The sequence below is a fragment of the Symphalangus syndactylus genome, chromosome 20, assembly GCF_028878055.3.
Source record: "Symphalangus syndactylus isolate Jambi chromosome 20, NHGRI_mSymSyn1-v2.1_pri, whole genome shotgun sequence".
Classification (NCBI taxonomy): Eukaryota; Metazoa; Chordata; class Mammalia; order Primates; family Hylobatidae; genus Symphalangus; species Symphalangus syndactylus.
In genome coordinates, this window is record NC_072442.2 from 40,891,765 (window position 1) to 40,903,490 (window position 11,726).

The 11,726-nt window shown below is 58.2% G+C and overlaps 1 protein-coding gene across 8 annotated transcripts in view; it reads left to right on the top strand.

Moving 5' to 3' along the window:
• Positions 1-10,354, top strand: part of RARA (retinoic acid receptor alpha) — a 48,837-nt gene extending 38,483 nt beyond the window's left edge. For 5 of the 8 annotated variants that reach the window (XM_055256558.2, XM_055256556.2, XM_055256559.2 and 2 more), the window contains 7 exons: positions 1,027-1,175; positions 2,497-2,638; positions 4,621-4,781; positions 5,062-5,238; positions 7,028-7,232; positions 7,984-8,142; positions 8,730-10,354. In XM_055256558.2, coding sequence (XP_055112533.1) covers positions 1,027-1,175; positions 2,497-2,638; positions 4,621-4,781; positions 5,062-5,238; positions 7,028-7,232; positions 7,984-8,142; positions 8,730-8,947 — 1,211 coding nt within the window. In that variant the 3' untranslated portion in view covers positions 8,948-10,354. Of the gene's footprint in view, positions 1-799; positions 921-1,026; positions 1,176-2,496; positions 2,639-4,620; positions 4,782-5,061; positions 5,239-7,027; positions 7,233-7,983; positions 8,143-8,729 lie in introns of those variants that run through there. The other 3 variants (XM_055256562.2, XM_063628947.1, XM_055256561.2) reach the window with 3 other exon arrangements.
• Positions 10,355-11,726: the final 1,372 nt, after the last annotated feature.

Genomic DNA, 11,726 nt, shown 5'->3' on the forward strand with positions numbered 1-11,726 from the left:
ATGTGGTAGGGGCCTCAGGACGATGCTGGGTGGCCCCTTGGGAATCTGGGATTGCCTTGGTCATGGTTCTTATCTTGCACCCAACACCCTTAGCTGCCCAGGCTTTGGATACGGATAGCCCCTACCCAACCTAGCCCTGTTCTGCCTACAGTGATGGGCATGGAGCCAGACACTGGGGAGGATTTGGCCAGTGAGGGCTGCCCCTGCTGTCTGGGTCACCCCTCCTGGCTGCCCTCTTGGAGCTGAATAACAGAAGGGGAGGGGGTAGTAACCCGGACATAGTATTGAGGCCAGACAGACAGAGCATTGATGGGAACAGACCCCCTTTGTCATGCCATCTCTCCCCAGATGGGGGGTACCCAGAACGATGGGCTTTTGGGGCCCCGGGGACTCTTCTCCCTGTATTCAGGGTATCTCCCTGCCTATCTCAGGGAGACACCTCCTACTCTGCCCAGCATTTGTGACTCTTCTTTGCACCCCCTGCCTTGGGTCCCTGGCCCTGGGATTGTTTGGGTGGAGGAGGGGCTGTGGCTGCTGGCAGAATGGGGTGGAGGGGGGAGCGGAAGCAGAGGGGGCGGGGGAGTGGCCGGCTTTGAATATCCTGTTGACCCCAGTTTCCTCTGCCCCCAGCTTATGTCCTCTTCAAGCCTTAACTCCTTCCTACCTCGGGGGAGAACGGGGCCAGGCCGCCCAGGGGCAAGAGCTTTAGAATCAGGGTGACCCCCACCCCTACTCCCCAAGCACAGTCACGGCACACATACAGATGTGATGGTTTATCATTGTATCTTTGTGGTTTTGAAGGTGGGGGTCCTAGGAGTCCGGAGGAGTGATGGGGCGCTGGAGGCTTCATTGGCAGCCTCCTTCCCCGAGTCTGGCTGGGGAGTCCCAGTTTTCTTAAGATTTGAATCCTGCCAGCAGTGGTGAGGCTGGGAGAGGCTCTTAGGAGGGACGGTGAGGCAGGGTGGAGCTTGGTACTAAAGATGGCGACCTAGGTCTCTAACTGCCCCTCCCCTCTTCTCTCTCTAGCCATTGAGACCCAGAGCAGCAGTTCTGAAGAGATAGTGCCCAGCCCTCCCTCGCCGCCACCTCTACCCCGCATCTACAAGCCTTGCTTTGTCTGTCAGGACAAGTCCTCAGGCTACCACTATGGGGTCAGCGCCTGTGAGGGCTGCAAGGTGAGTTGAAGGGGTCATTGGGAAGGACAGCTTGATGAGGTCAAGGGGATGTCCCCACTTCCGTGTCCTGGGAGTGTGCAGTTGGGGGGTGTCCCTGAAGTTGCTGCTCTTCTTTCTCTGTGGAAGTTGGCAGCAAGCAGGGACACCTACCACAGGTCCCCCATAGGTCCTCCCCCATAAATGTACAGGGCTCCCTCAAACCAGAGGTCCCCTCCTGCCTCAGCTCCTTTCCCTGTCTCCATCCTCCAGCTGGCAGGGCGTACGCCTGCTCTGCCACCGCTGCCCAGGTTGCCATGGTGAGCTGGCTGCCGACTGGCTCTTGGCTGGGGACCCAGGAGGCCTCCCCTGGCGGCCCTGCCTGAACCTCACCACGGCAGCCTGGCAGGAGGCAGTTAGGAGCAGGCACCCTGCCTTAGCTTCCCCTTCAGGTGCCCGGGCTGTGGGCTCCCCAGTGTCTGGCTGGATTTCCCCACCCTCATGTTAGGTGCCAGGGTGCAGGTATACCCGGTCCTTAGCAGCCCTGCGCCCGGCTTCTTCTCCTTTCCCCAGGGCCCGAGCTTCTGTGTGTGTTTCTTCCTCCAGAGGTTGGGGCTCAGAATCTGCACAGCTTTGGGCCTTGCAGCCCTGGGCTGCTCTTCAGCCTGAAGTAGCTATCCCCAGGTGCGGGACGGAGGTCAAGGGCAAAGCACAAGGCCTCAGGCTGTGTGTGTCTGCGTGTCCCGCCTGGTTGTTCCTGGCCTGTTCTGCATCTGTCCGCCTGTCCCTCTGGTCAGCCTGTATGTGGAGTCCCTGGGCAGCCTGGGTCTGTGTCTGTGATGGGTCAGCGCGCACCTGTCTTGGTGAACTCGTGTCTTTCTGCCTTGCTCCTGAGTGCATGTGTGTGTTCGCCTCCATTTCTCTGGCCAGTCCGTGTATCTGCCTCCTGGCCTCTTCGGGCTTGTCTTCTTTTCCTGTGTTCTGAGTTCAGGGGTGTGGGTTCCAGATCCCTGGCTGTTTCCCAGTTAGCCCCATGTCTTCCTATTTCTGTCTCACCAGCAGCCCTGAGGTCTTTTCCCTGGAAGGGAGGAGTCAGGTGTGTGCTGTGGGTTGGGGGAAGACTCCTGCCCATCCTGCAGCGTTGAGGCAGGTACTGGGATTCTCCTGAGGAGGATCCTTTTAGGTGAATCATTCTCCCCAGCTTTTCTGGCCTGCTCAGGTAGGCGATGGGCAAACGCTTGGGGGCAGCAGCTGGCCTGGCCCTCCTCCCCTAGACTGAGACTGTAGCCAGGCCCTGCTCCCACTGTGGGTGTGGACAACCTGACTCCCTCCCCTCCATACCCAGGGCTTCTTCCGCCGCAGCATCCAGAAGAACATGGTGTACACGTGTCACCGGGACAAGAACTGCATCATCAACAAGGTGACCCGGAACCGCTGCCAGTACTGCCGACTGCAGAAGTGCTTCGAAGTGGGCATGTCCAAGGAGTGTGAGTGCCATAGGGCAGGGGCCGAGTCCTGCCTGAGCTGGGGTCTCAGATGCTCCTAAAGACCAAGGGAGCAGGGCTCTGTGGATGTTTGTGCACATGCATGAACACGCATGCCATGGTGTGCGGGCTCACGGTTGAGGATGGTTTGTGTGTAGCTGCAAGGACCTGTTTGCGAGTCTGGCTGGCTGTGTGTCCACGGGCAGGTCTGTGCTCCGGGACCGTGTATGTGTAACCGTTCCTGTTTCTGCACGTCTGGCTGTGTGTGCTTGCGTATGTGTGCATGTGTACTTGCTCCAGGATGGCTTTCTTCCAGGCCTTGCTTGGCTTTGGGGTGGGGCTCAGAGGCATAGTCAGTCCCTTGTGATTGTGAGTCTTAGGGGAGGGGTTTGAATTCTGAGGGGTGCTTCGCTGGACTTATGCGTGTATTTGGGGGGGTGGAAGGGCTGGCACAAGGATCCAAAAGCCATTGTCTAGTTAAGCCTGGGATCCAGAGTTGGAAGAAAGAACTGGGACTTCTCAGATCCCAGAGGAAACGGGGTTTCCACTTTGGGCTCAGCTGAGGCCTGATGGAGGGAGGGAGGGAAAGGCTGGACAGGGAGACCCTCTTGTGTTGAATCATGGGTGTTGCCGTGGCGACCGGTGATTGATGATGTCAGAGATAAATGACGCTGACAGACGCCTCCTTGTCTGCGTGGCCGTTGCCATGGAGCCTGAGCCTTGGGGGATGGGATGGGGGAGGGGGCTGCAGGACCCCCTAGCCCTTTGTGGGGAGGGTAGTGGGGAGAGGGCATGGGTGAGATGGTTCTGACTGTTACATGAAGAGCCCCAGATGGAATGGAGGGGACTGGAGTGTCCTGCCACAGGAGGCTAGGGGTGCCTCGTCCTGAGCCCAGGAAATGGTGGGTCCTGCTGCAAGAGTGGGTGACAACTCAAGACCCACAAGCCTGGAACCCTTTGCTTAAGGGCTGTCACCTCCTCCTCTCTCTGTTTGGGCCACCTTCTGCTCTTTTCATGGCAGAAGGACCAGGGAGGGGACCCCCTCTCCCTCCCACCGCCAACTCCCCTTCTCCCTCCCACCACTAACTCCCCCTCTCCCGGCTGCTCTGTGCCCCGGAGCTGAGCAGCTGCCATTTCAATAGAATTAAAGCTTCCGAATGATAAACGTCTTGTCACAGCTGCAATTTTCTCTTCCCAAATTATCCCCCCACTCTCCCTCTCCCTCTCCCTTCTCTCCCCTGCACTTTATTGAATTTGCAGAATCGACATGAGTGATCTCCAAATTATGCCAGCTACCCCCACCTCGCTACCCCCTCCCTGAGCCCCTCCCCCACCCTCCCTTCCTCCCACGTCAGCAGCCACCACCACCAGCCCTGTGAGTGATTGTGTGTCTGGATAATCGGCTGGTAACGACCCCATCGCTTCTTTAAAGCCGAGTGGTGTGTGCGGCTCAGCGCCCCTGGTGATTTGTCAGCTCCCCAGCTAATGGGCCAAGAGATTCTCCCCGCCGGGCCCCCCACTCTTAGGCTGGGGAGCCCTACTCCCCACTTGCCCCAGGAGCTGCTCAGAGCCAGTCCCAAGGGACCCCCAGGGAGACTGCAGCTGGGAGGGCTGGGTGAGTGGAGGTGGGAGAAGGACCTTCCTGGGGAAAGAGGAGGCAGAGCACCTAGGAGGGAGGTGCCCGTTGCCTGGAGTGTGAGCTGTAGTAGACGCGTGGGGACAGCACGTGGCTGGCTGCGGGGTGTGTGTGCAGGGCCACAGCTGTGCTTATGGGGCTTCTGGGGCAGAACTTGATGTGTGGGTTGGGTGGGCATGGAGGGCTGGAGTGCATAGCAATGCCTTGCCTGCCCGTGAACGCGTGCCGTGTGCGCGTGCTTACAAGCCTGGGTGACCTCCTCAGCAGCTGGCAGCTCTCTGTCAGGCTGGGGGTGGACGAGGCCCTGAGCAGCCTGCAGCTGCCCTCTAACTCCCTCTGCCCTCCACAGCTGTGAGAAACGACCGAAACAAGAAGAAGAAGGAGGTGCCCAAGCCCGAGTGCTCTGAGAGCTACACGCTGACGCCGGAGGTGGGGGAGCTCATTGAGAAGGTGCGCAAAGCGCACCAGGAAACCTTCCCTGCCCTCTGCCAGCTGGGCAAATACACTACGGTATGGCTTTCCCCCAGCCTGCAGGGTGGGATGTGCCCAGGGCCACAGGGCCAGGATGGGCCCCTCTCAGGCACCCCTTCTTGTGCCAGGCATTTCCTCCTCCCCCCTGGCTGGATCTCTTTGTCCTTCCCTTCCCCTCTCTTCTCCCTCCCCCTGCTGCCTCTTCCCAAGGAGCTCCCAGGAAGTGAAGGCCGGGTAGAGGGCAGGCCTGTGGGGGCTGGAGCCAGGCTCAGAAGGGGTGCCATGGAGAAGAAGGCCCTCACTCTCCCTCCTCCCCCAGAACAACAGCTCAGAACAACGTGTCTCTCTGGACATTGACCTCTGGGACAAGTTCAGTGAACTCTCCACCAAGTGCATCATTAAGACTGTGGAGTTCGCCAAGCAGCTGCCCGGCTTCACCACCCTCACCATCGCCGACCAGATCACCCTCCTCAAGGCTGCCTGCCTGGACATCCTGGTGAGGGTCTGCACCCTGCCCCCCAGGCACTGCCCCTGTGTCCTGGGTAGATGTCCTTCCAGCCAGACAGCCACCCTCCTAAATGTCTGTCTGCAATCAACCTGTCCAAATGCCCACCGCCCAAATGTCTGTCCTTCCTCTCCCTATATGTCCACCTGTCCACTCGTCTCCCTGTCCACTCAGCCACCTAGCAGCCAGATGTGCAGGAGCCCACCTGTTCACCCATACACATATCCAGCCACCCAGCCATCCATCCATTTAGCCAGTAATAAAGATTCACGTAGGAGCCAGGTGCAGTGGCTCATACCTGTAATCCCAGCACTTTGGGAGACCGAGCGAGGCAGGAGGATCACTTGAGGCTGGAAGTTCAAGACCACCCTGGGCAACATAGTGAGACCTTATTTCTGCAAAAAATTAAAAAGATTCACCTAGGATCCTCTGGCCAATGTTCGAGCTGGGTGTCAGGAACCCAGCGGTGAATGCACCACCATCCCCTCTCTTGAAAACCTTCCATGTGAGGCAAGAGATAAGTCAACAGAGGTTGCAAAACTGTGATCAGTGCTTCCTGGAGATTGGGGGAGGGCTTGTGCTTGTGACTGCTTGGGCCTGAAGGATGATGTCTCAGAGGAGGTGACATCTAGGGGTTTGTAGAGGGGGAGGTGAGAAGGTAGCCCTAACTCAGGAGCAGGAAGTGAAAGACTTGCTGCTGTGAGGCCGTGATGAGCTCAGGGGACTGCCGGGCACTCGGTGAGCCCGAGGGTAGACTGGGCTGGAGGCTGGATGCAGGGGGTGGGGGCAGGAAGAGGTGGTGGGAACTGCCAAAGCCTAGGCTGGAGGGAGCACTCTCCTTCCTGCTGTCCCTGACAAGGGCTCCGTCCACCTGTTCCCTCTTGGTCACCCCCAGGGTGGGGAACCTGGGATCTGATGAGGCTGTCATTTCCTTTTATTTTTTTCTTTTTTGAGACGGAGTTTCACTCTTGTCACCCAGGCTGAAGTGCAGTAGTATGATCTTGGCTTACTGCTTACTGCAGCCTGCAACTGCTGCCTCCCGGGTTCAAGCCATTCTCCTGCCTCAGCCTCCTGAGTAGCTGGGATTACAGGCACCCACCACCACATCCGGCTAATTTTTGTATTTTTGTAGAGATGGGGTTTCACCATGTTGGCCAGACCAGTCTCGAACTCCTGACCTCAGGTGATCCTCCCGCATGAGCCAGCAGACTGTCATTTCTCCATGGGCGCCTCTGAATGTTGAGGCGGGTGATGGGTGGGAGGTTTAGATTGTGCTTCCTGCAGGGCTCCCATCCCCACGCCGTGGATGCAGGAGGTTCGGTCTGGGTTCCTGCAACATAGTTCAAGCCAATACACATTTACTGAGCGCCTGTTGTGTGCCTCATCCTGGGAGCTGTAGGCAGCAGCCCAGTGTTCCTTAGCTCCTAGAAATTCTAGGTCCCCTCTACATTCTCTGCATGCAGGCAGGATGACCTGGACCTGCACTGTCCAGTACAGTAGCTGCTCACCACATGTAACTATTTAAATTTAAGTTAATTAAAATTAAACTCAATTCAGTTCCTCAGTTGCATTAGCCACATTTCAAGTACTCAATAGACGCATGTGGCTGGTGGCTGAGGTATTGGATGGTGCAGACGTAGAACCTTTCCATCATTGTAGAAAATTCTATCAGACAGCATTGCTGTGGCCGTCTGCCAGGTGGTCCTCCAGGAGTGCTGGTGCCGAGTGCTCAGAGTGAGTTCGGGTTCAGTCCCTGAACCCATGCATCCTCTGCACCCAGATCCTGCGGATCTGCACGCGGTACACGCCCGAGCAGGACACCATGACCTTCTCGGACGGGCTGACCCTGAACCGGACCCAGATGCACAACGCTGGCTTCGGCCCCCTCACCGACCTGGTCTTTGCCTTCGCCAACCAGCTGCTGCCCCTGGAGATGGATGATGCGGAGACCGGGCTGCTCAGCGCCATCTGTCTCATCTGCGGAGGTGGGCAGGGGGCCTGGGTCTGGGGGCTGGGCTGGGACGGGAGTGCAGCCCCAGAGTCTCTTCCAGGGAGCTCTTTCAGGCCACCTCTGTCAGGCCTCTCTAGAGGGCAGGGTCTGGTCTGCAACTACACAGCAAGGGGGCCGTGTGGGGCCTGGACTTCTGTTCCCGATTTCCGGGCAACACCCCTTCTACGGAGGTTAAGTGTGAGGGTTTGAAGGTCGGACCAACCAGGGTCACCTCCTGGCCGATGCATGACCCTGAGCAGGTTGCTGAACTTCTCTGGGCCTCCGTTTCTGTACAGTGGGGGCAGTAACGGTCTCTAGCTCATGAGGTTGATGGGAGGATTACGGTGGTAAGGTGGGCAGGTGCCCAGAGCGAGCTCCAGTGCTTGTTAGTTGCTATTTTATTGTTGTGATTTCTGCCATTTCATCTGGTTTCCAGAATAACAGGTGGGAGTGGGAGCCTGCCTGGGAATGCTCTCCCTGCTTGGGGATGACACTGCCCATTTGGGGTCCCATCCCACGAACTGGGCTCAGGGAGGGTTTCGGGCACCCCCTCACCCTCAGCCCCCGTTGTTCCCTTTTAAGGGCCTCTATCCCCTGCAGCAGCAGAGACCCCATGCCCTGCCCTGTGTGGGGAGGTGCCTGCGAGCTGCCCTCCTCCATGGCCTGGGCAGGCACGCCCCCTGGTGGCCGAGGCTGGGGATGCAGCTGTGTTTCCAGCTGCTCAGGGGGTGGCTCTGCTTCCTCAGACCGTCAGGACCTGGAGCAGCCGGACCGGGTGGACATGCTGCAGGAGCCGCTGCTGGAGGCGCTAAAGGTCTACGTGCGGAAGCGGAGGCCCAGCCGCCCCCACATGTTCCCCAAGATGCTAATGAAGATCACTGACCTGCGAAGCATCAGCGCCAAGGGTGAGGCTCTCAGACCTGGAGGGGTGCTGGCCCCCGACACCTGGCCCAGGCCCCCACATCCAAGCCAGCACCCCGTGTCTTTGTGCCAGGACAATACGACACCTGTCCCCATCTGTGGCTAGGCCGAGGTTCCCTAGTGACTCCACTTTGCTGAGATGGCCTGCCTGTGTCACCTTTGTGTGGTAGTTCAGATCGTGGCTCTGGAACTAGACACGTGGGTGTGTGTCCTTGTGTGGGTCACTTAACAGCTCTGAGCTGCAGTTTCCCTTCTGAGGGGCGAGGATAACATTAGTGTTTACAGAGGAGTCAGGATAATCCCTAGCGCACAGCATAGAGGAAGGAAGGGCTTGGTGTCAAGCCCAGGCCGGCAGTCTGGCCCTGGAGCCAGAGTTCAGGGCCGCTTTGCCCCATTGCCACCAGCCTCTGGACTTGGGGGCTTAAGAGAGCGGCTCGTGTCAAAGAACTGAATCCCAAGAAAGATGCTAATATCAGTAGTATTGATCTTCCCACCTCGAGCCAGGCTCACTGGGGCTGGGGGTGGGAGGGCTGGCCCAGCATGCTGACCTCTGCCCCCTCCTTTCCTGCAGGGGCTGAGCGGGTGATCACGCTGAAGATGGAGATCCCGGGCTCCATGCCGCCTCTCATCCAGGAAATGCTGGAGAACTCAGAGGGCCTGGACACTCTGAGTGGACAGCCGGGGGGTGGGGGGCGGGATGGGGGTGGCCTGGTCCCTCCGCCAGGCAGCTGTAGCCCCAGCCTCAGCCCCAGCTCCAACAGAAGCAGCCCGGCCACCCACTCCCCGTGACCGCCCACGCCACATGGACACAGCCCTCGCCCTCCGCCCCGGCTTTTCTCTGCCTTTCTACCAACCATGTGACCCCGCACCAGCCCTGCCCCCACCTGTCCTCCCGGGCAGTACTGGGGACCTTCCCTGGGGGACGGGGAGGGAGGAGGCAGCGACTCCTTGGACAGAGGCCTGGGCCCTCAGTGGACTGCCTGCTCCCACAGCCTGGGCTGACGTCAGAGGCCGAGGCCGGGAACTGAGTGAGGCCCCTGGTCCTGGGTCTCAGGATGGGTCCTGGGGGCCTCGTGTTCATCAAGACACCCCTCTGCCCAGCTCACCACATCTTCATCACCAGCAAACGCCAGGACTTGGCTCCCCCATCCTCAGAACTCACAAGCCATTGCTCCCCAGTTGGGGAACCTCAACCTCCCCCCTGCCTTGGTTGGTGACAGAGGGGGTGGGACAGGGGTGGGGGGTTCCCCCTGTACATACCCTGCCGTACCAACTCCAGGTATTCTCGCTGGTTTTGTTTTTATTTTGATTTTTTTGTTTTGATTTTTTTTAAATAAGAATTTTCATTTTAAGCACATTTATACTGAAGGAATTTGTGCTGTGTATTGGGGGGAGCTGGATCCAGAGCTGGAGGGGGTGGGTCCGGGGGAGGGAGTGGCTCGGAAGGGGCCCCCACTCTCCTTTCATGTCCCTGTGCCCCCCAGTTCTCCTCAGCCTTTTCCTCCTCAGTTTTCTCTTTAAAACTGTGAAGTACTAACTTTCCAAGGCCTGCCTTCCCCTCCCTCGCACTGGAGAAGCTGCCAGCCCCTTTCTCCCTCTGCCTGACCACTGGGTGTGGACAGTGTGGGGCAGCCCTGAAAGGACAGGCTCCTGGCCTTGGCACTTGCCTGCACCCACCATGAACCATGGAGCAGGGGCAGAGCAGGGGCCCCAGGACACAGAGTTTTCCCAGACCCAGCTCCTCGGCAGAGCTACCTCCCATCAGGGCCCACATCATCTAGGCTCCCCAGCCCCCACTGTGAAGGGGCTGGCCAGGGGCTCGAGCTGCCCCCACCCCCGGCCTCAGCCACCAGCACCCCCATAGGGCCCCCAGACACCACACACATGCGCGTGCACACACACACACACACACTGGACAGTAGATGGGCCGACACACACTTGGCCCGAGTTCCTCCATTTCCCTGGCCTGCCCCCCCAACCCCAACCTTTCCCACTCCTGTGCCCCCTCCTTACCCCGCAGGACGGGCCTACAGGGGGGTCTCCCCTCACCCCTGCACCCCCAGCTGTGGGAGCTGGCTCTGCCCTGACCTCCACCAGGGTTTGGGGCCCCTTCCCCTGGAGCCCGTGGGTGCACCTGTTACTGTTGGGCTTTCCACTGAGATCTACTGGATAAAGAATAAAGTTCTATTTATTCTACACGTGCCTCCAGCCTCGATGCCTCCACCCCCTCCTCTTGGCGTTTGGGCTGGGGCCTTGGGATGGGTTTTGTCATGTGCTCTGGGCCTGTGATGGTCAGGAATGAGCACTGGGGCCAAGGGGCTGGCCAGGGCACCCTTCCAAGCTGCCTTCTGAGGCTTACCTTGTGCTGGGGTCTTTGGAGATGCTGAGAAGGAGAAAGTCCTGCCCCTTGGGAAGCCCTCAGTCTGGGGATCCACACTGCCCATGTCAAAGAGCCCCAGTCTGGGAGTGGGAGAGGAGAGGAGGAAAGCTGCCCCCACCTTCAGGGAACTCCCAGTCTGAGGGAGGAAGCCGGACCCACCCCTAGACATTTCTGGTCCTTGGGAAGCCAGAGGCTGGGTCCAGCCTTCACCATCACAGCAGGAATGACAGATGGCACAGGAGCTGGGGTCAGGGATTCATAGAAACCTAACAAGAGGCTGGGCGCAGTGGCTCACGCCTGTAATTCCAGCACTTTGGGAGGCCGAGGTGGGCGGATCACTTGAGGTCAGGAGTTCAAAACCAGCCTGGCCAACATGGTGAAACCCCGTCTCTACTAAAAATACAAAAAGATTAGCTGGGCATGGTGGCGGGCGCCTGTAATCCCAGCTGTTAGGGAGGCTGAGGCAAGAGAATCGCTTGAACCTGGGAGCCGGAGCTTGCAGTGAGCCGAGATTGCACCATTGCACTCCAGCCTGGGCGACAGAGCAGGACTCCGCCTCAAAAAAGAAAGAAAGAAAAAGAAGGAAGGAAGGAAAGAAAGAAGGAGAAAGGAAAGGGAAAGGAAAGGAAGAAAGAAAGAGAAAGAAGAGAAAGAAAGAAAGAAAGAAAGAGAAAGAAAGAAAGAGAGAAAGAAGGAAGAAACTTAACAAGGACACAGGATTGGGATGGAAGCTTGGGAGCCCAGCCCTCTGCCTCCAAGTGGTGTGGGGGCTTAGCGGGGAGGGAGTAAGGCAAAGGGTTCCTTCTGCTAGAGGCTGCCTGCCATTTCTACGTTAACCACCAGGTGGCGGCAGCGCCTTGCTTGACTCACCGGCCGCCCTAGGCTGGAGGCAACCGTGGGGACCCAGGCGCTTTTCCTCCAGTAAATATTTTCTAGCATCTTTACGAGTCTGAAATGAAATCTAACATACTGTACCTGTACACGTAATTTCACAGATCAATATGTTGTCACAACCGTATTATAAAGGATAAATTGAGGGGCAGTGCTATGTGTTTCAATACATTAATACTTGCCCCTCTTTTGAATGAATACATTTGGATTTAAAAGAAGAAAGTTGGAAGCCATTCTGTACAAGAAGCCCAGGAACATTAAAGAGCATGGGTGGATGTTGGAATAAAAATCGGCATG